This window comes from Indicator indicator, chromosome 6, assembly GCF_027791375.1.
Source record: "Indicator indicator isolate 239-I01 chromosome 6, UM_Iind_1.1, whole genome shotgun sequence".
In the NCBI taxonomy this organism is placed as follows: Eukaryota; Metazoa; Chordata; class Aves; order Piciformes; family Indicatoridae; genus Indicator; species Indicator indicator.
The window spans coordinates 33,595,851-33,619,894 of NC_072015.1; the positions used below are offsets into that span (position 1 = coordinate 33,595,851).

General features: G+C 38.7%; 1 protein-coding gene across 1 annotated transcript in view; it reads left to right on the top strand.

Moving 5' to 3' along the window:
* Window positions 1-24,044, top strand: part of CARMIL1 (capping protein regulator and myosin 1 linker 1) — a 118,255-nt gene that overhangs the window by 37,007 nt on the left and 57,204 nt on the right. Inside the window, exons 13-22 of the mRNA XM_054381614.1 lie at window positions 603-680; window positions 793-869; window positions 1,792-1,896; window positions 7,493-7,562; window positions 9,628-9,639; window positions 12,101-12,182; window positions 13,504-13,603; window positions 13,691-13,745; window positions 19,644-19,816; window positions 22,135-22,203. Coding sequence (XP_054237589.1) covers window positions 603-680; window positions 793-869; window positions 1,792-1,896; window positions 7,493-7,562; window positions 9,628-9,639; window positions 12,101-12,182; window positions 13,504-13,603; window positions 13,691-13,745; window positions 19,644-19,816; window positions 22,135-22,203 — 821 coding nt within the window. The remainder of the gene's footprint in view (window positions 1-602; window positions 681-792; window positions 870-1,791; window positions 1,897-7,492; window positions 7,563-9,627; window positions 9,640-12,100; window positions 12,183-13,503; window positions 13,604-13,690; window positions 13,746-19,643; window positions 19,817-22,134; window positions 22,204-24,044) is intronic.

Here is a 24,044-nt window from a genome sequence, read left to right on the forward strand (position 1 = left end):
GTCATACTTTTATCTTTTCTGTGCTGCACTCTGAGACTCAAAAAAGCCCCAAAATAAACCAGCATAGAGTAAGAAGTTTTGCATACACTAACATTTACAGGACATATCCTATGAAGTACAGAAGCCATCAATATTAAAATCTTCATAGCTGTTCTGTATTCTTCCTTAAACATCTAATGCACTGCTGATACTAATAACCTTCAGACACAAATTAGTTGCTTCCCTCATGCTTTTAAGGGGCTAGCTTAAACGTACAAACCAATTAGCCTTTCTGAAATGTAACAGCAATCTATGTGACATTCCCAGTTATTTCTAACTAAATTAATTATCATTTGCTGTGGAAGTAAATTGCAAGGTAACTCGAGACTTAATGCATTGTTTGGTAAATGAATCTGAGCACTGCTTTCTCCCAGCTATTTTAAAAAATGATAGCCTTCAAAAGTAAAAGAGGTTGTATTGATTAGGGGAGAAGAAGCTTCAGACACAGCTCTTGCAGTGCAGTTTTAAAGACTGAAAAGTAATGAGAAGTAGAACTTCAGTAATTAGTGTCATAATATAAAAATTAACATGGATAATTTTTTTTCTCTCTCCATTAATTACAGAGCTTGTACAATTTTCTGGCCCAGCCAAACGCCCTTGTTCATCTGGATTTATCCAACACGGAGTGTGCGCTGGATATGGTAATGGTGTTTTTTGTGGAGGTTCAAATACCAAGCAAACTCCCTACCTTCTATCCTCAGTTATTTTTCTGGGTACACATTAAGTAATATCAGGTTTCTCTGTTTAAACTAGGTATGTGGAGCCCTTCTTCGTGGCTGTCTTCAGCATTTAGCTGTCCTTAGCCTCTCTAGGACTCTTTTCTCTCACAGGTACAGTTTAAATGTCATTAACTCTCAGCTCCTGCAATAATTTGTTTTAGAATATCTTGCTGTCATGTTGCACCTTTCTTTTTAAGAAGAAATTAAGGACTTTGTAGAAGTCTTAATGCTGTATGAAATAGGTATTATTTATTGCATGCAAAACAGTTTCTTTCTTTCTTTGCTCTTTGCTGTAAAATAAGCTACCTTGTCTAATACAATTTTTGTGATACAGATACAGTGGGAAGTCTATATATAATCTTTTGTCTCTAAGGCATAGCATCAGACTTTGAAGTCTGACTGACAACTCTAAATTTATTTTGTTAAAGTGTGTATTTTTCATGATTTGATGAACGTTACAAATCCTATTTTTCTCTTTTTTTTTTTTTTTTGTCCTTTTCTGGAAGGAAATCCATTTAAAAGTCTTTGAGACTGAACATTGACTTTGTAGAATACTTGCATTGTAGGAAATACTAATATTAGCCTCAGTTTTCTTCATATCAGTTTCTTGGGTCCATATCAGAGATGATACCTAACTTAAGCTAAGCTACTCCAGCACTGAGTAACTATTTCTAGAGGTGAAAAGGCAATTTCAGGGTTTTGGTAATATCCTGTTTGATTTTTCTGCTCATGAGTACATTCACTGTTAACCAGACCTCAACAATCATTCTTTGTAGTTCCAAACAGAAGCTAGACAGTAATGTCTTCTCTGCAGCAGTGCAGAAGAGCTGCAGCTGAGGACTGCTTGTTGAAACAACATTTTGATGACATTATATTTCTAAACTAATTGAGAGCTCCTGATTACAGAGCTGTTGAAGGTAGAGCAAATTAAAACATCTAAAAGATCATTACAGTTCTGATGGCTTACATTCACTATTTGTTGGAACGAGGAGTGTCTAGATGCTGCTTCTTAATGAATTTTATTTACTTACAGAAAAGGAAAAGAAGTCCCTCCCTCCTTCAAGCAGTTTTTCAGCAGCTCACTTGCTTTGATGCAGATTAATCTTTCGGGAACTAAACTCCCTCCTGAGCCTCTAAAGTAAGAATTTAATTTAATTTCCTCTTATTGCCTGAAACCTGCTTTGCATTGTTGTTATGTGAGTGAGGGGAAAAGATTTTTAGGATTTTTGTTTTGTTTCGCTTTTCCATTGTGCCTTACTGATATTGATCACACATTCAGAAATGTTGTTTCCATCTCGCAGTTGAGAGTATTAATCCTATTTATTTCTGTGAGAATGTCACAGCTGGTTAGCTTCCACTGACATTTTTTTTGTGTGTGTGTGATGTATTTCTTACTTTGTGGCTTACAAGCAAAACTGTTTGCTTCACAGTAGAATGGGATAATGAACCATTCCTTTGAGGCTGCGATATTCCATCAGCCATTATGAAACTGAACATCTTGCAATGCCTGGGAGGAGAGACCTATTGCACAGAGCTTGGCCTTCATGTTAGGGGGAGAGATGATGGCAGCAACTTCTAGGAATTCTAAGTGTAATGCATCTCTTTGCTGTATGTCACCCATGCTATGGCTAATGGGTTCTGGTGGTACAGATTGTAATGCAGGCTGTGGAACACCCTTCTTTTCATGTGCAGTTTTGAACTGTTTTGAAAGGTAAGTTTATCTAGATAGATAGGTCTAATCTAGATAGATCATTCTGTGATTTTGGCAGAATCCTTTTGTGTATTAGGTTAAAATAAAGAAAAGGCTCTTTCCAGAGTGTCAACTTGGTAACTAATGTTCATTAAAACATACATAACCCTATCTGTACTGGACATCTGGACTTGTTCACTAACTAGTTTGGGAACACTCCTGCAAAATCCTAATCTGGACACAGATACAGATACGTATGTTCTTGTATGTATACTTGTGTGGTTGGGAGCTTGCCTCCTGAGGGAGAACAGGGAAGGGAAGTGGGCAGCAGATAATGAAAGGGAGTTGATTGCAAAATCACAGATGTGGGAAAAAGAGCAGTTAATGTGTACCAGATGGAAAGCTTTTGATAGAATCTGGAGGAAACTAAGGAAGATAAAAGAGGGAAGTGCCATGCAGGAAAGAGTTATGTATGTTGATTTGGGACACTTTTTCTTAATGCAAGTTGGCATTGGAGAGGATAATACAATATCAAGCTTAAGAAAGATCACTTAACTGAAATCAATATTCACCTAAGGGAGCCCATCGCTTTTTCTCTTTCTGTTTGGTGTGATGCTCTTGGTTACTGTCTTGCTTCATTAGGCTTTGCTAGGGTTTGGAAGGTCTGGTACAGATCTGTGTTCAAACAGAAGGTGATCACTGAGAAACACATTGGTTGATACTGATTAATTTAGGGCTTTTGATTCTATGGTGGAGGGCACCAGGGAGCTGTATTTAACAAAGCAAAAGAAGAGGGTATGTATGTGTCTAATGCATAAGACAATCTTTTCAGTGCTACAGTCATGAAAGAATGCTGTGAGATAGTGAACATGCCTACACAGATTAGGAAAGGTGAGAAACCTAAGGTTCATATTTAGTTCTTTTCCTTGACATGTTGTGAGAAGTTTTGGCAGGTGAGTGCTCTATAGTTGTCTGTACTCATAGAAAATATCACTATATTAATTTATTGCTAACACTTATGACCCCATGATCTGCCAGCTGTACAGCAAATGGGATCTTACTAGTCCTTTTCAGCCAAAATGATCTGTATTAGCAAAACCCTGCTCTGTTGATGATGTTTAAGCTAATCTGGCACAATTTGACTGAACTGAGTTAGAGGGAGTTGCTTGTATGACTGGTGTTGGTGGAAGTAGAGAGGCAGTGATGGGTAGCATAGAATGAGCTGAGAGCAGAAATCTTTGATGAGTACAGAGAGCTCCAGAAAGTATCTGTCCAATGTCCACCTGGACATGAGTTATCTCAGCATCCATGCTACTTTCAGCTGGCTAGCATTTCAGCATGGGCTTCTTTGGTTTTGTTCTGATGGCAGCCCTAAGAGGTAGGACAGAGCTCTTAGTACTTTTTAGTAGTTTTCTTGTGCTTTTTCTCTGACCTGTGGTTTCCTTCAGTCTGAGCCAAGTGTATTTCACAACAGCACAGAGAGCTATGATATGCAGTAGACCTTCCTTTCCCTCTCAAACTCTGTGGCTTCACTAATACACTTCAAAAATCTGGTGTTGAAAGATCTGAGGATGTGCTATATCCTGATGCAGCTGCTTAGCATTTTGGTCTTTATGGCAAGAAATTGCAAAACTTCCACAGAACAATCAAGATCTTAGGATTTGTTAAAGACAAGAAGACAGAAACACCTTTTTTTCAGACAGTCTAATTTGTCATTGGCAAGATTGCAATAGCACAAGAGATGGTTTCTAGAAGGAAAAATAAAAATTACAGAGTACAATTGATAGTACTTCTTTGGCATCTTCCATCAGTGTATGTCAAAAAGTTATTCAAACTGTGGGCCTTGAAGTTGTCCTATAATAAAGGAGAACATCCTGGATTGTGTCCATGAACCATTGTTGGTTCATGGATGTGTGATTCAAGATCAAGCCTGCATACAGAAAAAAAATACAGAAAACATGCAGATACCTGACAGCTTGAGTCCCAAATTGCCTTGATTAATTGTCATTTGATTTCTTTCTTATCAACTTCCTTTAGATCAACAGTCATGGTGTGTTTAATTGTATATGCTAACTCAGCGAGTTTAAAGACACTGCTTAATCAGTGCAGCCAGCTGAGGAGATGATTTTGCTTGCACAGTGGTGGATTTTTTTAATGTATGTCAAGTCTTTCACAGAATTACACAGAACCACAGAATGGTCTGGGTTGGAAGGGACCTCTAAAGGTCGTCTAGTCCAACCCCCACTGCAGTAAGCAGGGACATCCTCAAATAGATCAGGTTGCCCAGAGCTCTGTCATGCCTCACCTTGAATATCTCTAGGGATGGGGCCACAACCACCTCCCTGTACAACCTGTTCCAGTGTTCTACTACCCTCATGGTAAAGAACTTATTTCTAAAATCCAATCTAAATCTGCTCTTCTCTAGTTTGAAGCCTCTCATCCTGTCACTACAGACCTTTGTAAATAGTCTCTCTCTCTTTCTCTCTTTTGGGGAAGAAGTTTGCTAATAAAGATCCTCTGTGAGGATGTGTGGCAGTTTAGGCTGGGTGCCCCCTGCCACTGCCGCATGAGATACACCTCTGGTGTCCTGGGTGCCCACCCAGAGGGGTGGACACAGGAAACGATGTATTTCTACCCATAAGTCCTGCACCCTATAAGGCCATCTGCAAAGTCATTCTCTTCCTCTTTCTTCCCTCTCTGCTCCCCTGGGAGATGTCCTCTCTTATTGGGTAATGCTGGGGGAGTGTCCTCAAGGCCTCTTAGGCCTGTCTAGGCCTAATGCCAGGAGGAGAATGGAGGGGGGGCAGTCTCAGACCTGTCCAGCCTGAGACTTGCCTCGCAGCGGGAGGGGGAAGAAAGAGCCCTGGGGGGTTTGGGTTTACCCTCAGGTGGGAAGAAGGGAAGGATTGGGAAGCCTCTGGGAATTCTGTGAGGGGTTCTGTACGCTTTGGGATACTCTTTGTCACTATGCTTTGTGGTTTGTAGTTCTCTGTAGCTTCACCAATTGCTTTTTTCCATTTAAACTTTCCATCACTCTCCAATCCATTTGTGTGAGTCTCACTCTTTTGTCCCTTTCGGGGCAAGAGACGATCTGTCTGGCCCCAAACCAGCACAGGATGCCACATAATTGGTGGAGAAAGGATGCTTTTAGTTCTTGTACCTAGTGAATATCATTAATGTTCCATCGCAACTCACTCTTTGGGGTTTTTTTCCCATCCTTTTTGTTTTCCTTCCTTTATTTTTTCAAATTTATCTCTTATTTGTTTTTTTCTGTTTTTTTAACTGAGTTGAGTCAGTTTGTGCTCTTTTTTTTTCCTCGTTTAAGTGTATGTTAGCATTTTTGTTCATTTCTTTTTCTTGTTTAACTAGATGTTGGCAGTTTTGTTCATTTACAGACATTGCCAAAAATTGTATTTTGATCTGTCAGTGCTAAAACAAGACAAGTTTCTGATATGCTTCTCATGTAAATGCTAATTACAAGGCCAGTTTTTGCATTTTACATGGAGCACAGTTGACAAGACCTTTCCACATCTTGCCATATGTGTGACAGCAGCTAAGTACAATTATGTCAGCCTTTTGTGCCTTTGAATGCTGGTGATTTTTCATGACAAAAAATGAAGAAATCATGAGATTTTCTTAAGATGAGTTTATAGGAAAGAGGCTGGGACAAAACCAAGCCTTTTTAGTTCCTGTGAAGAGAATCAGTTTGAAGCAGCACTGTATCTCTTTATTTAATCTACATTCTTCTGTGGTTGCACTGTATTTTTTATGTTGCCTCAAAATGTTTAGGAAGTTCTTTGCAAAGTTAGCAGCAGTCAGGTCAACTTTGAATGAAAGCATTTTGGGAAGGTAACATAGACAAGGAGTGTCTAAAAGTTAATAAAAACTGTTGCAGAGATTTTGTGTTTGGTTTTTTGGTGATTTTGTTTTGTTTGTTTGTTTTTTACGGTCTGTATATAAATAGCTTAAGAAGTAAATAAGCACAAGATAGTTGCCTTTTTTTGAGAGCAAAGGTCTGATTAAGAGTTATATCTGCAAGGCAGATTTAAATGTGTTTAAATGAAAAACCTCTCCCAGGGTGTGCACATTTTATATATGGCTTTTACACACCACTTGCATAGCAAGTATGTAGGCAAATGGCTCAGCAAAATGATTTGGTTTTAATCTCCATGCACCAGTAATTTGGGTTGGGTTCTGTTGTGTTGCTTTTGGCTGAAACGAAGTTTGGGAAGGAAGTCCTTCTGTTTCTCTGTTCAATTACTAATTCAAAGCAGCATCTATTCTAAAGATGCTTGAAGGTATACCCACATTGTGTTTGCTTCCTAAGACATGCGCTGTTGTGCTTTCTGATCTGATAGTATTAATGCAAATGTCATACTAACACTAACTTTTATATGTGAGAACAAACTTCTGTAAGGCTTTAAAGGTCAATTTATGAAAGACATCATCAGTCATTGCTATACTTCTCTGCCTTTGTGTCTAAAGACAAAGGATACCATTGTCTGGGAATATCATTTTGGAATCTGTAAATATTTATTGGGTTGCAAAAGGGAAGAATTGTGTGATACTTGAACATGATCCAGCATTTGAGTGTTAGAGGCACTGTGCCTGGTTGAAGTGGCTGGTTCTGCTGCATCTCGCACAGATGAAAAAAACTAATTTTTTCCTGAAGTTGAAAATCAGAGTTAGGGTCATACAACAGAACGCTCCTTTTGTAATCATTTGATGCTTTTTGAAGACAAATACTGAAGAAGATTCATCTGTGATGAATTTAATTAATGTTGATGTAGCATTAGCTTTGCAGTTTATTTATTAGCCTTGCATCCCTGTGGTTTCTAACGCTGTTGGAGTGCTCTAAGTGTGGCAGGTTTCTGCTGCCATTATCATTTAAGCAATAACTGCTCAGCTGGTGTGGTTGTTTTGAATGGTTCTTTGAATTATAGGTGTGTTAACCTGTGATCAATTAGGTGATGATGTAAAGCTGCCTTTTTTCTTTTATTTCTTTTTATTTTTTTTAAATGGTTCTAAAATTGATCTTTTTCAGAGCGCTTTTATTAGGCCTGGCTTGCAATCACAATCTGAAGGAGGTGTCTTTAGATCTCAGTAGCTGTGAGGTAAGGAATATTTATCAGGATGTGTACAAAAAATGCAGTGATGTGGAGTTTGAGTTCCTGTGAAATCCATTGGGAGAGATACTCTTCCTCTATAGTAAAGCGTTGTGGGAAAGGTAGAACTGAGAGAAGCAATTATGGTAAAAATCAGCTGCTGTGTTTTACAGCATCCTAAAAAATGAGTACAGAGGTTCAAGGCAACTGCTTGGCAAAACCCTTCTTGCAGTGTTTCTGTTCCAGATGCTTGGTAGCTTCTGCTGCTTGGCAGCTTCTCTTTTCTGGTGCTGTGATTACTCAGGACCCTGCAACAAGACTTTCCAAGGTGTCCAAATCTGAGTGGGCTGCAGGAAGCTGCATGGCCTAAAGGCCCATCTGAGGTTTGGTTGTCTTCAGAACCAGAGACATGTTTCCACTTCTGCAGATTTGCTTTTTAACCTTAAGAGAAATTCTACTTTCTTAATCAATTAGTTCAGACCAATAGAGAACTTTGCTAAAATTTGATTGAAGCATGTCATTAACATAAGAGGCAAGTGGTTTTAAATACCTCAAGAATAAATAAAAACATTTGTGACACCTTGATTTGCTTTATCTTGTTTCCTCTTGCTTCTCTATGTTTTCCTGTGCACTTTGTGCACTCAGGATTGGCCATATTCTTGCAGGATGGTAGCTGTGTGGCTGCAGCTTGTGACAGAAGGTCAGCTATGACCCTGGTGGAGCCAGTGAGGCAAAGTTACATAGAGAACCACTTAGTGGACTCTTGCAAAAAATGACATGAACCAGCTTGGTTTGGCTCAGGCCTTCTCTAACTTCCTTTATAAGCTCAAAAACCCCACTCACTTGTTAAGCAGACCTTTCCATCATCTGACTATTAACTGTTCTAGAAATTACTTTCAAATGCAATGTAAGTAGAAAACATGAAATTTGATGAACGTGTTGAAGTGCAGTAATCCTTGCCTTAGGTTTGTGATTGATTGCTTTTGGAATGTGCACAAATTTCCTTACGAAGAAAAAGAATATCATTGTGAATGCATTTCAGAGTTTGGTTTTGATATTTTATACTCATAAAAAATGGTATTACTTTGAAGAGCACTACATGCAAATTCCAAATAAAAAAGCTTTCAAGTCAAGTACACATGTTTCGGACTTCTGAGTAGAGAGATCAGACAGATGATAATTTCTCTTTGAGAGAGGGGGAGGAAAAAAGGAGGAGTGATTGAAGTAACAAAAATAAAGTCCTGTAATCATGACCTTAAATGAATAAATCAATAAAACACAAACATAAGTAATGAGAGTTAAAATTAGCATGTAAATCATCAAGGACTGACAGGAGGGAAAACATTGCCCTTTCATTAACTAACCCTTGGAATGGGATATGGAGCAGCCCTTTGAGGGGTGATTAGCTTTATTGGACACCAAAGCACATATGGTCATGGCTGACTCTAATGACAGAAAGGAAGGGGGGAATTGTGCCCAACTCAGGGTTGCATTCCCATAGCTGGTTTCTCCACACTGACAGCACTTCCTTAGATCCTTCCCTTAACATTTTTTCACATCACTGAGCTTTATCCCTTCTCATGTGCTTTGGAAAGTAGTTACGCTTCCACCATGAAGGGACTTAAGTGTCAGGATCTGGGAGTACTCTAACTGGAGCTAGCACTTTAAGGTCTTGCTCCACCTCTCCCTGGCCCTCTGAGCTGGGCAGGCTAATCTGTACCCAGAAACAGAGCTATGGGAAGCTTGGAGCCAGCAACCTGCCCTACAACCAGTTCCTACAAGCACATGCTTGTTAGAAGGCTTAGAAAGCTGATGCCTCAGCTTTGACCCTCATTTTCCTGCATCAGGCAAGCTGTGCTCAATTCTGGAAGGATAAATCTCTCTGTTCCTTCCCTCTCCCACCACTTTTCATTTGCACCCATAATTTCTGGTATATTAAACCTAAGCTTAATCATTTTATATTGTTCAGTTGTTTTTTATTATGATGATGATTTTTACTATGAAAACTACTTTTTTTTATTTCTACCTGCTCAGTGCTGATGTATTTCACTCTTTTCCCTTCTGCTTCCCTTAGCTTGGTCACTGTGTAAGTATCCTCCATGGTTTACCTTAATTATTAAAGCAGTAAGCAGCTTTGTTTATCCTTCCCATATTGGTATCTCATTGAACACACTTGAGGGTTGTTCCTCATTTTCCGAAAAAGAGCTTCTATTTTGTATCTCTCAGAAGTATGTCATGTAGGAGACACTGCAGATGTTTTGTTTTTTTTTCATTATCACTGTCCATGTTGACAAATAGCCCTTCAATTAATCTCTGCTTTTAAAAGTATTAAATATTATTTTAATATAGTTGCAATGCATTTTGATCCTAAAAGTCAAGACGTTTTCATCACTTTCAGATTAAATAGATATCACAATTTGTGCACATGAAATCTTTGTGTATTTAAGAATTTGAGTTACAATTATCAGTACAAGGTTGAAAGCTGCTCCTGAAAAATTGTCCACTTCAACCCTCAAAATATACATAGCATAAGCATTTGGATTCTGTTGTGAGTATAATCACAGAATCACAGAGTGTTATGGGTTGGAAGGGACCTCTAGAGATCATCTAGGTCCAACCCCCCCTGCCAAAGCAGGATCACCTAGGGCAGGCTGCACAGGAATGCATCCAGGTGTGTTTTGAGTATCTCCAGGGAAGGAGATCCCACAGCCTCTCTGAGCAGCCTGTTCCAGTGCTCTGTCACCCTCACTGTAAAGAAGTGTCTCCTCATGTTGAAGTGGAACCTCACATGTTCTAGTTTGTACCCATTGTTCCTTGTCTTATTATTGGGCACCACCGAAAAGAGACCATCACCTTCATCTTGGCACCCACCCCTCAGATATTTATGGACATTAATAAAATCCCCTCTCAACCTCCTCTCAAGACTAAACAACCCCAGGTCTCTCGGTTTCTCTTCATAGGAGAGACAGAAAACCAACAACCCTTCCAAGACTGCGTGTGCTGGTTCCATAGATTCTACAATAATAGATACCACACTCTGTAAAATGGTTGTCCTGTGGTGGGCCATGCTGAGTGTGCAGCACAGAGCAAAACTGAATCTTACTGGCATGCATACAGCAAAAACTACAAATGCTCTAACAAAATTTCAGTTGAGTTAAATTGCACCATTTTTTTGCCCAAATACAGATTTTAATCTGACCACTTCTTGAGAGGGTAGAGTGAAGACAGGTAGACTGTTTTATGCAAAGGAGGAAAGGTTCCTTACATTCTGTGTTACATCACCACATGTGGTCTTTGACCACCACTGCTCTTTAAATGCTCAGGCCAACTTGTTGACCCGCTTGTCAACCCATGGCATATGTCAAACTTTCTAAAAAGTGCCAAATCAAGTCTTTTATTGAAAAAATACTTCTGAAGACATTTGGGCTTCCGTAGTTATAGGATAAGATAAAAGAGGCTATTCACAGAAATAGCAGCAAGTTGATTCAGGATATGTGCCTAAGTAAGTCAACTAAGTAAAATGCTACTCATTTTTATGCACAGGTGGTGTAAAGGCTATTTGGTGTTTGAAACAAGGAAAACAAAACCAGAAAACACAAAAATTCAGTTTTTGTAGACCTTTTCCCCTCTTTTCCTTAAGTCTTTCTGGGAGATCTTCCTAAAGTGAAATGCACTTCATATAGTTTGCATAGCTGCAAGAAATAAGCAAACTTTTTTTGCTTATTCAAAATAAATAATAATTTTTTAAAAGTTGCATTGTTTGGATCAGTAGCATTAAATAAGTAAGTTCCTACATCTTGATAACTTTAATTCTTAATGTTGATGTTTTCCTCTAGGCTGTTTCATTTTTTTCCCATTAAATACAGACATTTATCTTAATGTGACAATGTCATAATTGATAATTTTCGTTTAGATGTTTTTGTTATTTTTGCTGGTTTTATCTTTTATGCCTATTTTTAAAATAAAGAATAAAGTATGTTCCTGATTTCTCTTGTTGATGGTCTCTCATGGCCATTTGGCCACTAGATTTAAATTTTTCTTGTCAGTGAGAGAAGTTGGTTTTGTTAATTTGCTACTCATCTTTGGCTTAGGCACCTTAGCGTTGTGCTAAGAGCTGAAAGGAGGATGCTCACTGAAGTGGAATTCAAGGGTGTTGCATGCTTATAGGCTAGGCTTAGTTTATTTCTTGTTTCTCACTGGCTGCTGTAAATGTCCTGTACCGAAGTCCTGCAGTCATTGCCTGACACAATTGCTAAATAATTTGTTGTGTCTGCACCATTTAAATCCTTCCCTGATTTAACTGCTGAGCAGTAGTTTCAAGAGAAAGCGTCTCCCATTTTTTCATTGATACATAAGGAGTGAGAATGAAGGATGGCAGCAGTAGGAATGTGTGCATAGGCTGTCATGTTGATGTCTGTAGCTACTTCTGTTGCTGCTGATTTTGCTGCTGGTAGTGCCTTCTGTATACCCAAAGCTCCTACCACTGTTTTCTGTGTGATCTTGAAATCATAACTAGTTTGCAAAAATGGATCATGTTTTGTCTCTAGTTAAGATCGGGAGGTGCGCAAGTCTTGGAAGGCTGCATAGCAGAAATACACAATATCACCAGCCTAGATATCTCAGACAATGGTAAGTACCCAGAACAGGAATCAGAGAGACATGCAAGTCCAGAATCTGAGAAAGGCATTTTATTTCAGCTCACAGTGTAATCAAAGATGTTCATTCTTGCTTCATGATCACTGACCATATTGATTACGCAGATGTCTCAGATCAAGAACTCTTACTGCTATTAAGTTGATAAGAAAGGTTTATGGACCAAGTGTACCCTCAGAAATTTATACTGTTTGAGATAAATGCAACACAGCAGAATAAATTGATGGCAGCATCTTATTAGATGTAGAGGCAAGTGGGTTTAAGTACAACAGGATGAGAAGCTAAATGAGAAATGTGGTGCAAGAAGACAGGGAAAGGCCAGATACAGAATGAGGGCGAGGTCTTGATACTAAAGAAGCAAGAGAGGGAAATTTGGAGCAAACAGGCAACCAGCTTCACGGCAGTGAATTCTTAGTCTTTGGAAAAGTCCTGGACTGTTCCTGCTTTGGAGGCAGTGCTTCATAGCTGGGAATACCAGCTGGGTTCTCATCTTGCAAACCCAAATTGTAAATGGAAGAATTCACTGCTGAGTCTGCCTCTCTAACAGCCAAATGTGGAAGTAATTCAGAGAGAGATTCCTAGTACAGTTGTATGCCCAACAAAGTGGGATGGATTGGCAAGTGGAAAGCTTTGGGAGCTACTGACTCATGCCAATTATGTGAACAGATTGATGGCTATAAATAAATAGAGGTATTTGACATCTAAAGTATCCTGCAGATCTGAGTCCTAAGTCATTGTAACCTAATGACTTCAAATACACCACTAGTTTGGGAATACAATACTACAGTCAGTTATTATTTGTACTCAGGACTAGAATAAAATATGGCTTGTTTTTCAGGTCATTTTATTCATAGCCTGTTATGTTAGCCTTTTTTTGCACTTTAAGACTTTGAGACGTTGGTGCACAGTTCTGCTAAGACTAAGCAGCAATTAACGTGGTTTCAGAATTCTCAAAGGAACTTTAAACTCTGCCTGACAATGCGAGGAACGACCTTTGGGTGATGGGACTATGGATAAGGGACTGTGTTTCTCCTCTGTGTTTCTGAGTGGTGCCTCCAATGGCTGATTAGGTTGGAGATTTAAAGGGCTTGCTTTAGAGACAGCGTCTGTTGTCATAGAAGAGCAGAGGCAAAGTAAAAAAAAGATTAAAAACAGAAGAATGGAAATTTCTATAGAGATCTTAGAAATCAGTACACTGATACAATTATTTAAATGAATATAGCATTATTAATTGAACCCTTTCTGGGTCTTTTGTGAAAATGTATTTTAATTCTTAATCTAATCTGATTCTTTACAGGCCTAGAATCTGACCTCTCAACCCTTGTAGTCTGGCTTAGTAAAAACCGATCGATAAGACACTTGGCGTTAGGCAAAAACTTTAACAACATGAAATCCAAGTAAGGCTTTTCTTTCTTTTAAATAACAAGAGAATGAATGAGGAGATGCTGCTGATTTCATCATCTTCCTAACTTTTCTTCCCTCAGAAATCTCACTCCAGTACTTGATAATTTAGTTCAGATGATTCAAGACGAGGATTCAGTGAGTATCTTTCTGCCTACTATCATCATGTGTATTTGTTCCTTCACATCCTATTTCTGGTAATTTTCTTCACAGTGTTAATTTGATGCCTAAGATATGATCATGAACCTCCCACAGACTCATCCATATTTGGGGGTTTATTTTTTCAAACATTAATCTAAATTATCTGAAGGGTGTAGGTAAATGTTACCTAGGATAGTCTTGGTATCTGTGCTTGTTGGAAAATATTCATTCTAAGTAGTTGGATGTGCTTAACCTAATTGCTTTAGATGCAAATTATACAGCCCTGTAGGTGCAAATTTTCAAAACTTTTGTGTCCTGATAGGAGATTGCAACAGCAGTGTTGTTCTCTGGGTGATGATACTCCTTCAATAACAAAATTTTTCTTTTTCTTTTTTTTTTACATTAATCAAATGCACTATTTCATGATAGCTGTTCTTGTGTATTAGCATGGTTTTTTTGCTTGATAAAATGCAAAATTACTTCAGCAATCTCCCAGAACCCCTTTCTCCTTCAAAAGACGCAAATAAACTGTTCATTGTGCTGTTTTTTACTTCTTCTAGTGCATTAACCACTGGAGCAATTGCATAAAACTCTTTCAGAGTGCCTTGCTGGGATCCTTGCCCACTTTCTTCATCTCCACCCTCTCTCCTGATTCTAAAAGACTTTTGTGGTTGTGTTTGTGTTCTTGCCTTACTTGACATCCTAGTTGGCCGTAAGGGAATCTTATTTAGATGCACTCTTATTCATATGCTTGCCAATCTTTATTCATCTATTCTTAGTCCTTTCTTTCTCCTTCATTCCCCATACAAGTAACTTTCCTCATTTTCCAGAAATAACTGCCTGTAGATCTCAGTTGTCTAAGCACTTGCTATTCCTGTTGTCTTTATTGTGTCACCTCCAAGTTGATGGTCTCCGCACCAGCTGCTTGCTTTTCTCCTCCCATCTGTGTACACACCTTGAAATTCACTGCAGTGGTTTTCACCAGAGTATCTGATGTCTCCTTCCACAAAAAGTCGTTAGACCCTTATTTTGTGTTCATCTTTTCTTATTGCTTACTTGCATTTGAAGTCATTTGTTAAACTAGTCCTCTCTTCTCTCTGTGTCTTCTTAATTTGAATTAGTGATACTTTTTTTTTCTTGATTCTTTGCCAGCCTCCTCACCTTATTCCTTGAAACACGGGCTGTCAGTGTTAACACAGTGAAGTGCTGCATAGGGGTCTCTGAGCTGGTTCTCATTGAGTTAGTGCCTGTCATGAAAGCAGTAAGTCACACAAAGTAGCACAAGTCACACAGAGCATCATGCTAACTATTGGCAGATCTCTGTATTTCTTCTTATACCAAACTAGCCTTTTCATGTTGCAGTGTGCCCACCTCCTTCTATTCTGTCTATAAAGGAAATGGTGCAGGGCTGTCTTCCCCTTCTCTCCTTTTCCTGTTGAAAGCCTTCTGATGGGTGGCATTTCATCAGACAGTACCTGCTGCTTCTCTTTGGATATTTGTCTCTGTCCTGCCCTGTATCTCACTCATGTCAAACCAGATTCATCAGAAGCAAATGTAATTTAGGTTTTTTTTCTCAGTTTCTTTCATCCCTTTACTCTGACGCAGGTGAACATTTCTCCCTACTCAGGGAGAAACTACCTCTTCGCCACACACGCTCTGTTCCTTTTAGTATCCGAACCATCTTCTCAAATATTCTGCTCTGGTGTTTGGTTTTTTTTTTCCATATTTATGACTATCCTGTTCATAGTACCTATTTGCAAGTGTAAAAATTCCAACTTCCATTTTATAGTCTCTATTAAGTGTTATTGCTTTCTGTTTACCTTTCCTGGCTTCTGTTTTTGAACCTTCCAGAATAGGAAGACTATAGCTGCTAAATTCAGGATGTATCTTTCTCACAGCACCCTCCCTTGCACCATCAGCTCCAGCTTCTCATGCTCCTTTTCAGTCCATATGTAATGACAGCCATTGTTCCACTTTCTGCCTTTGCCACAGTCCAGTGGTCAGCAGTGCTCTGGAATTCTGTCTTTCCTGAGCTAACCTACAGAACACTCTGCAATCTCATTTTTTTTTTAAGAATGTTACAATGAAATAATCCACCAAAAGGTATTTTATTTAGTTATTTAAAATAACTGTGTAACACTCATGTTGTGCATTGTGGTAGGTTGAAACTACCCCCAACTAATTTGAGAGAATTACCTTCCCAAAAATAAAATTGCCAGACTTAGCTCAGTTGGAAGCAAATGAAGCTATATTTACAAGCAAAACTAAAATCTAGAAATATGAAATGCAATTAATATATACAAAATATGCAATATTTACATGTTTTTACAATTTATAAACACAAGAACCCCCCTGGACAAAACTAGGGGGCTACCAATAGCTTCCAGCTCTCCCCCACCCCAGACAAGGGGAAAAGAAAGAAGAGAAAAAGCACAGTGGCTTCTTAGCACTTAGCCACAACAAAGAAAAGCCAGCAGAGCAGAAGCACCAGCTAGTATCTGCTAGAGCAAAGAGCCAAGAAAGAGAGGAAGTTAGTTTATACAATTAACTTTATGTTAATTATCAGACCAATGGGATTATTTAGACCTTATCATTATTTTCCCTTTACATCCAGTGGTAATTTATTTACATTCTATCACTTTCTACTCAAGGTCTGTGGAAAATTTCCTAGGCATCAGCCTAAAACTGCCACATTTGTTTCTGTTTCATCAGGTGCTAAAAATCAATCTGAAGCATTTCCTATAGCAGCTAAAGAGTTGAGGGTATAGATTCTGGAGCACCATGGGAAAAACATGTATTGCAGATAGCTGGGTGGTCCTTGCTCTGCTTTAGTATAGTAAAAATGGTAGAAAACTATTTTAAGCTTTTAGTTATTTTGATTTGGTTTTGAATTCTAAATGAAGTGGTCCTTGTTCTGCCTCTACTATGCATTTACTGCTACAGGAAGTTAAAAAGTAAAGGTATGATTGGAGAGACCAGGGTATGATATTGCCCAGAGCATACAACTTGGTCAGTTTTGCCTGCAGGCTGGTACAGTTTGGGGACCTTACATTATCTGCGTGGAAAGCTGAAGCAAAAGGCTTCAATCTAAATTAGTCACCTGCCAAATGCTTCTTCACATGTTTACACACACTTTAAATAGATCTGGTGCTGTGCTAAAATGAGTCATGAGTAAAATGATTTAAATAATCAATAGCTTGATTTTAGGACTGTAAAAGTACAGCTAGATACAAACATAATTCTGTGCAATTTAAAAGTAGTAGTGGTAACCTATACAGCAAAAAATTCCCAGCTGTTTAATTGGCACAAGAAGGTAATATTTAGAGTTTGTTTTTTTGTTTTTTTTTTTCTCTTTTCAAGCAGATACTGTACTGTCCAGGCTATAATACTGTATTCTTATTAGTATTGTAGGAAGTGTCTGAAGGTGTAGGCTTACTGTGCCATTTCATTTCTTCTTTCAAAAATAAATGTTACACTGCAGGTAGTGTGTACCATTACTTACAGTGGTAGTCAGTCCTGCCTAGGTCCAGAGAATAACTGCAGTGCTGAACATCTTTTAGTTCTCAGTTCAGTGTTTGTTGGAGAGTTGGGCTTTTGAGGGGTTTTACAGCATTTTTGGTCATGGGAGAACAATCTCAGCTTGATTTAATTCTTAAACATTTTCCAGCAGGAGCATGACTCCTGATATGATTGTATAAAGTCATTCAATTTCTAATTATTTTTTTTTAAGAATTCCTCTCCCTTAATAAGATTGTGTTAAGACATCTTCACTGTGTTGCCCAAGCGTCTGTTTTCTGCAGCAGGGACACTGAAGGGACACTTGTCAGACTTCAGTTTTCTCAATATCCAGCTAAAAGTATTAAGTAGTTAAAGGAAATAAATGCCTGCAGGCTATGTAGAGTGTTGTCCCTGTTTGTGGGAGCTTCACTTTTGGTGGTTGGTTTTGTTTGGTTGTTCTGTTTAATGCAATAGGTAATGGAATAGCTACTTAGCATCTTGTATGCTTAATCTGACAAATACATTCTGATTGCATTCAGGGCACCGAAGGAATCCAGAGATTTTTGGCTCTTCCTCATTGAGTACATTACAAGGATAGCTGTGCACAGAGACTAGCAGTTCAGCCACTTCAAAGACACTGCTAATATAGCAGGTGCTTTACTATTGCTATATGCCAATTTCATATGTGGTAGTAGTGGCATGTAGGTGTCAGTCCTTTGCAGAACACAGTGCAGAAGTGTTTTGAATCATATATTGCTTTGTCAGAGAATGAGAATGCAAGAGGTGAGAAATCATTTCCTAGAGGATACTTGAGATTGGGAAAATTGCTATGTGGGAGGGAGCACTTCCATCTAAGTTACTTGAATGACACTGTCTAAAGTGACACATGAGAAACAGAAGAAACCTCGCTTTCAGAAGCTTATTGGCAATTTCTGTCCAAGTGCATTGTGATGCTGCTGTTCTGTGAATCTGTCACAGGAGGTCTTTTCAAACTTCTGCCAAAAGCTCTAAATGCCATTCTAATACGATGCTAATATTCTTCAGGGTACATAACGTAATAAAACCGGGAAACACAGACAGATTAAGGGCATTAACATAGTAATTTGATAACTTCAATTTAAAATAAAACCAGCGTGTGACTTGTGTTACTGTTAGACTTTTTAATTATAAACCTGCTGTGCCTCCAAATTTTTATGCATTTTCTCATTTGTAAGTGCATTTCATATTGTAGCAAGCGTTTGGTTATCGCTGTAATCCAGTGGTGTCTGGAGGCAAGAGTCCCCATGTATAGCAGGTGCCACACGAGCATCTTGGAGCCTGAAAGGAGTGCATGGTTCACTTGGTTTATTTGTATTAACTTAACCTTTAGACATCTAATGGATATGCCATGGTTCATCCTTATGAGATGTTGATTTTCCCATACTGACAGTTTGGAGGTTTTTAGGCTACTAAAATTAATCCTCCAATACGTGCCCAAGTGGGTGTATAATGACAATGCACCCCTCTGTATGAACTCACACTTGAGCCAGGGAAAGGTTTTGTGGAGTTCTCCTACATCAGCAAAGACAGATTAGAATTTTAGCAGCTGTAATACCTCTGTGAGGCATGGCTATGGATAGATTGTAATTCTCGAGCTCCTACTGCTGAGGCACTGAGAATGGAGGGAATATAGGCATTTTAAAAAGTAGTTTCAGCTTAACGCAAACTATATTTAAAAAAAAAAAAGTTACATAAAGATATGCAATCACAGGTGTCAGAACACCACTGTGAATAAAATCCATTGACTTACTTATTTTAATAGATACTCTTGCTGGTTTTAATTTCAGACCTGCTGCCGTTTTTTCTGACTCTTTCCTCCCAAATGTCCATGTCCTTAGTTGAAGAACAGATAAGCAAAATCACTGCTGCAGTTGAAATAATAATATGAAAATAGTTTCAAGGAATCAGTATGTTTTAACCATGTCTTGGATCCTAATCTGCCCTTGGATAAAGCTCTCAGTGTCATGGAGAAGAGGGGAATTCTAGATATTTTTATTTCTTACAGACTCACAGGACACTAGAGGTTGTCTTCAAAAGCTGGTCATTGCTGTCTTGCCTCTTCTCAGTTTCCAGGTGTATTCTGTACTTAATGGGACAGAGGACATTGGAGGCAGTGTCCCTTAAATGTTTTTCTTTTCATGGTTTTGCAACTCAATCTGTGTGTGTGCATGTTAGACACCGGTGCTGTAAGCGGTTGCCAGTTTATCACGTTGTAGAATCTGTGGCAAACACAGAAATAACTCTTTGATACCTACTGCTGTTTCCATGAACTTGGGGAACTAGTAACTTATTTTGATATTTGAGGAATTGAGTGCATTATTGGTTGCTGTTTATCAATGCCTTTTCTATGCTCCACAGCCTCTGCAGTCATTGTCCCTCGCAGATTCCAAGCTGAAGACTGAGGTCACCATCATTATTAATGCCTTGGGCAGCAATACTTCTCTTACAAAAGTAGATATCAGTGGAAATGCCATGGGAGATATGGGAGCAAAGATGCTGGCAAAAGCTCTACAGATAAACACCAAGCTCAGGTAAGGGAAAGATATTTGCAGTAAAGGATAGAATGGGTTAATAATACTGAAGTTGTTGACTTATTCTCAAGCTGTTGCTCTTCAGAACCCTTCTAGGTTCAGCCACTTTATTGTGCTTCCATTTGGAAAGATTCTCATCCTTTTTTTTCTTTAAAACAAAACAAAACCAAACAACAAACAAAGAAAATAAGCAAATTGCCTTTTCAAAACCATTTCTTTAGCTGAAACTAGAGAAAAATACATTTTCTGAATTTAAGCAGAAAGACCTCTTGTGGGAACAAAATAATCCTAAATTTCCTAGAATCGCAGAAGAAAAATAATCTTGTTACAGAGCTCTGGATGTCATCTAATCCAATGTCCTCCCCCAAAGCATGGCCAAATTATGATGAGGTTGTTTGGAGCCTTGTCTGGGCAGGTTTTGAAGATATCTAAGTACAGGCATTCTCCAATGTCTCTGGGAATCCTGTTCAGTGCTTTGCCACTGTATTTTGTTTTGCTCTCTTTTCTACTGGAGACCTTCCGAGCAGAGAAAATTCTGATACTTGGGTGGGAAACTAAAGTAAACTTTTCTTTGTCTTCTGGAGTATCAGTTTGTGGCAGATCTAAGAGCATGTGGAATTCAGAATGGGTAGCAGTATGGACCATCCCTCCTTCCTCTCTCCCCTGCCTACAGTGCTGATGGACTTTGGCTTCTCTACTCTGCAACTTCAGCTGCCTGACAACTTCACTGCTTTTTAGCGCATGTCTGGCACTGATGTCTTGAGAGTATCACTTTTTTCCTATCCAGCATGTGATTAGCAAACAGTAAGTTCAGCTTGAATCTGGATGGGGCTCTTTAATATGTCACCATCAGGAGAGCTAATCCTCACTCCTCTTCTTGTCAGACTGTGCATATGAAACTTCCTCAGCGTATTGTCTGTGTGAAGAGACCATATTGTGCCTGGTGTCCAAGTGTTTGTTCCCTGGAGGATAAGAAATAACCCCAGAACAGTCCTGGCTATTTTGTTCAGCAGCAGGGATCCTGGTGTTAGTGTTGCTGTGCCCAAAATGCATATTGAAAATGTCAAGAAAACACTGGGGTGGTGGCTTAGGTTTATTGAATGAATTGACCTGAAATGACCACAGTACCTGAAGAAATAAAGCCTTAACAGCTTCCAGGATGGCAAACTGAAATATTTCATACTGCACTGAATGTCACAGTTGATAGAATGTCACCACAGTCTGTGATGTGATTACAAACTGAATAATGCAACAGTAACTGGCTGTGCTTAAAATGTTACAGAATCTCATCCAGGTAGAAATATAAACACACTTTCTGATGACCAAAATATCTAAGATTTGACCCCAGGTACATCTGATCTTTGCAGAGTGGGTGTAGAATCTCTCTTCCTTTCTTTCTTATCTCCATCATTCCATCTAAAAACTAAAAGGATAATTCTGCAAAGGAGAATGCTGTCAACACCTGTGAAATCCTGCCATCTATCTTCTTTTCTTTTCTTTTTTTTTTTTTTGAACACTAGAAATCCTTGGTTTTGTGGTCCTTTTTTTTTTTCTTTAAGAGCAGCTACAACTAGAGCTCTTCCACAAGCAAGATTTATCTGCTTGACTGTCTCTTCTGACTACTAATGAGATTTTTTTGAACGTGTGTTCACAAATTGCCAGGCAGTCTGCTTGAGTAGTCTGAACTGGGGGAGGAAGGGGAAGGCTGGAACACTCCTATCACTATTGTGTATTCAAAAGAGCTACAATTTATGCACCTAGCCTAATGGCTTGTATTGGCAGGCAGTTAGGTTGCATATGGGATCACAGGAACATGTGATGAGCTAGTACAGTATTGAATATATGATAGACTGAAAGTTTTGACCACCAGTCAGCATGATTCCTTTTTAATACCTTTTCCAGTAACTGTAACCATATATCCTGTGTAGGACAAAGATTGATCTCCTACTGCAGTTTTCCTGGTTTTCAGTGTGAACTTGCAAACATTTGAGCTTTATTTTTGATGCCATTGCTGGAAAAAAAGCTGGAATTTTATCGCCAAAACTTTCTATTAATTGTATTTTAGAAATACTATGTTTCTGTGTTAATGGTGGGAAATACAGAGTCCCCTTTAAGGGGAAATGAAAGTTGTACTATCTTTGTCCTGTCATTTCAGTGTTTTTAGCTTGTAACTAAACACATGTATTTAAAGTGTTACCTTCCCTTATACAATTTTCAGCTTACAATGCTGTGTTATTTCAATCTGCAAAGTTTCAATACAGGTTTATTCAGTGGTTCTTGTTTAACTTTCTTTCTTTCCTCTCCCCCTCACCTCCCAGAACTGTTATATGGGACAAGAATAACATCACTGCACAGGGCTTCCAGGATATAGCTGTGGCACTGGAAAAGTAAGTTCTCAAGCAACTGAATGACTGATGAAGAGCCCGGAGGCTTAGATCCTGAATGATCTGAGCAGCTGCAGTTCTCACCACAGTCTGTATGATCTGAAGATGCTGAGTGCTCTCAATTCTAAACATCAGGGTGCTTAAAGAAAATTTATGACTTCACATCCTTCAAAAGGATGGGAAAAGGCTTTATGGCTCTTTCATCCATACTCTGCCATCAGCATTAAGGCCATTGAGTTCTGCTGTTAGCATTAAGATTCTGAATTTGAGAACATTTTCCCTTTTCTTCATTCTCTTGTGTCGATAGTGTGGAGAAATTCTATTCTAGTCAGTGAATGAAGCTGTATATAATAACAGAAAATTACTGAAGCATGTCTTGGTGGTCTGACTATTTTTTTCCCCCAGCAAGTTGAAACTAATAATGATGATCTCAGAAACTGCAGTTGTTCATTGTAATTACTGTGTTCTGGGTCATTTTGCTTCCCTGAGCTTACTCACAGTTGCCATTACCAGCGTTAGATGCTAAATGACTTTCATCTCTCTGCATCTCCATCACACTTTGTTCTATGTTATTGTTACATTTCTTAAGAGGGAAAAATTACTGATTCAAATTAAGCAGCAGTTGCAGTTGTTTCTTGTCATTAAGTCCTTCAGACAGAAACAAAAGGAGCTCTGTGGAAGGTGAAGGTAACGTACAATTGCCAGTTTCTAGACAAGATGTTTTGCTTAAAACTGTATAACTACTTAGGGGAGCATCTTAACCTTTGTAGGAGTCATGAGGCTAGAGCTTATAAAGTTTATTCTTTCTTGAAACTGTTGCAGTTTATATGCTTGGATTCAAAATAAATTCAGTTGCACCGATGAGGGAAATTATATAAATTGCATATAATTAAACAAATTGTCTCGGAGTGATTCCACTGATAGTAGTGAATAATAATTTGAAAAGGTTATTTGTCATCTTGCAGACATTTCTCTTTCAGAGAGCAATAGTATGTTACATTTATGGAAAATGTCTGGTAGAAAAGAAAATACGCTCATTTTCTTGTTAGCATCAACTTTTCTGTTCAAGTACATGGATAAGTAAATAGAAAGGAGGGGAAAATCCTAAGGCAAAAGCAAATTATCTAAGCATTAGGGGGAGAAAAAAAAAAGAAGAAATGCTACAGATAATTGTGTAATATAGCAATTTGTTGATCTTGGAAGCTGAGGTCATTTTATGTCTCCTCTAACTTTTTAAGCATTGATAATATCGCAAGCAAAAAAGTTTTGACCTTGCAGGAGGTGGACTGTCCAGACTGGCTGAAAACAATTAGTCTTTAAGCAGTTCATCTCAAAGGCATATTGAGAGTAATCTCTACCATGTGTTTCCTAAAAATACATGAAGTTGCCATTATTTTGCAGGAAACAGAATGAAACATACCAAAGATGCTTGGGAGTGTGTGTGTTGTTTTCATTTTGTTCTGAAGGAAAAGAAGTCATATACTAAACCATAAAAAAGAAGCAGCCTAGGCTTTTGTGATCTGAGGAGGAAGCTGAGGAGAACTGGGGGGCATTGTAACAGACTTTAAAGCAGGCTGAAGTAAGATGAAGACTCTTTTTTCCCCTCCCCTCCTCCCAGCTTTTCTTCGTTTGTTTACAGCTGTGTAGAGATATAGTTCCTGCAACAGAATTCCAGGAGCATGGCTGTGGGCAGAGTTACCCCAAGGGTGTCCCAGCCAGCTGGTGTAAGATGTGGAGAGGTTCTTCCGTAGAGCCCACCACAGGTGTCAGTTCAGGAGTGCTTTTAAGAACAGTGGGAATCCTGTTCAGCCTGGCCATTGCAACTCTCTAATTTTAATATGAAA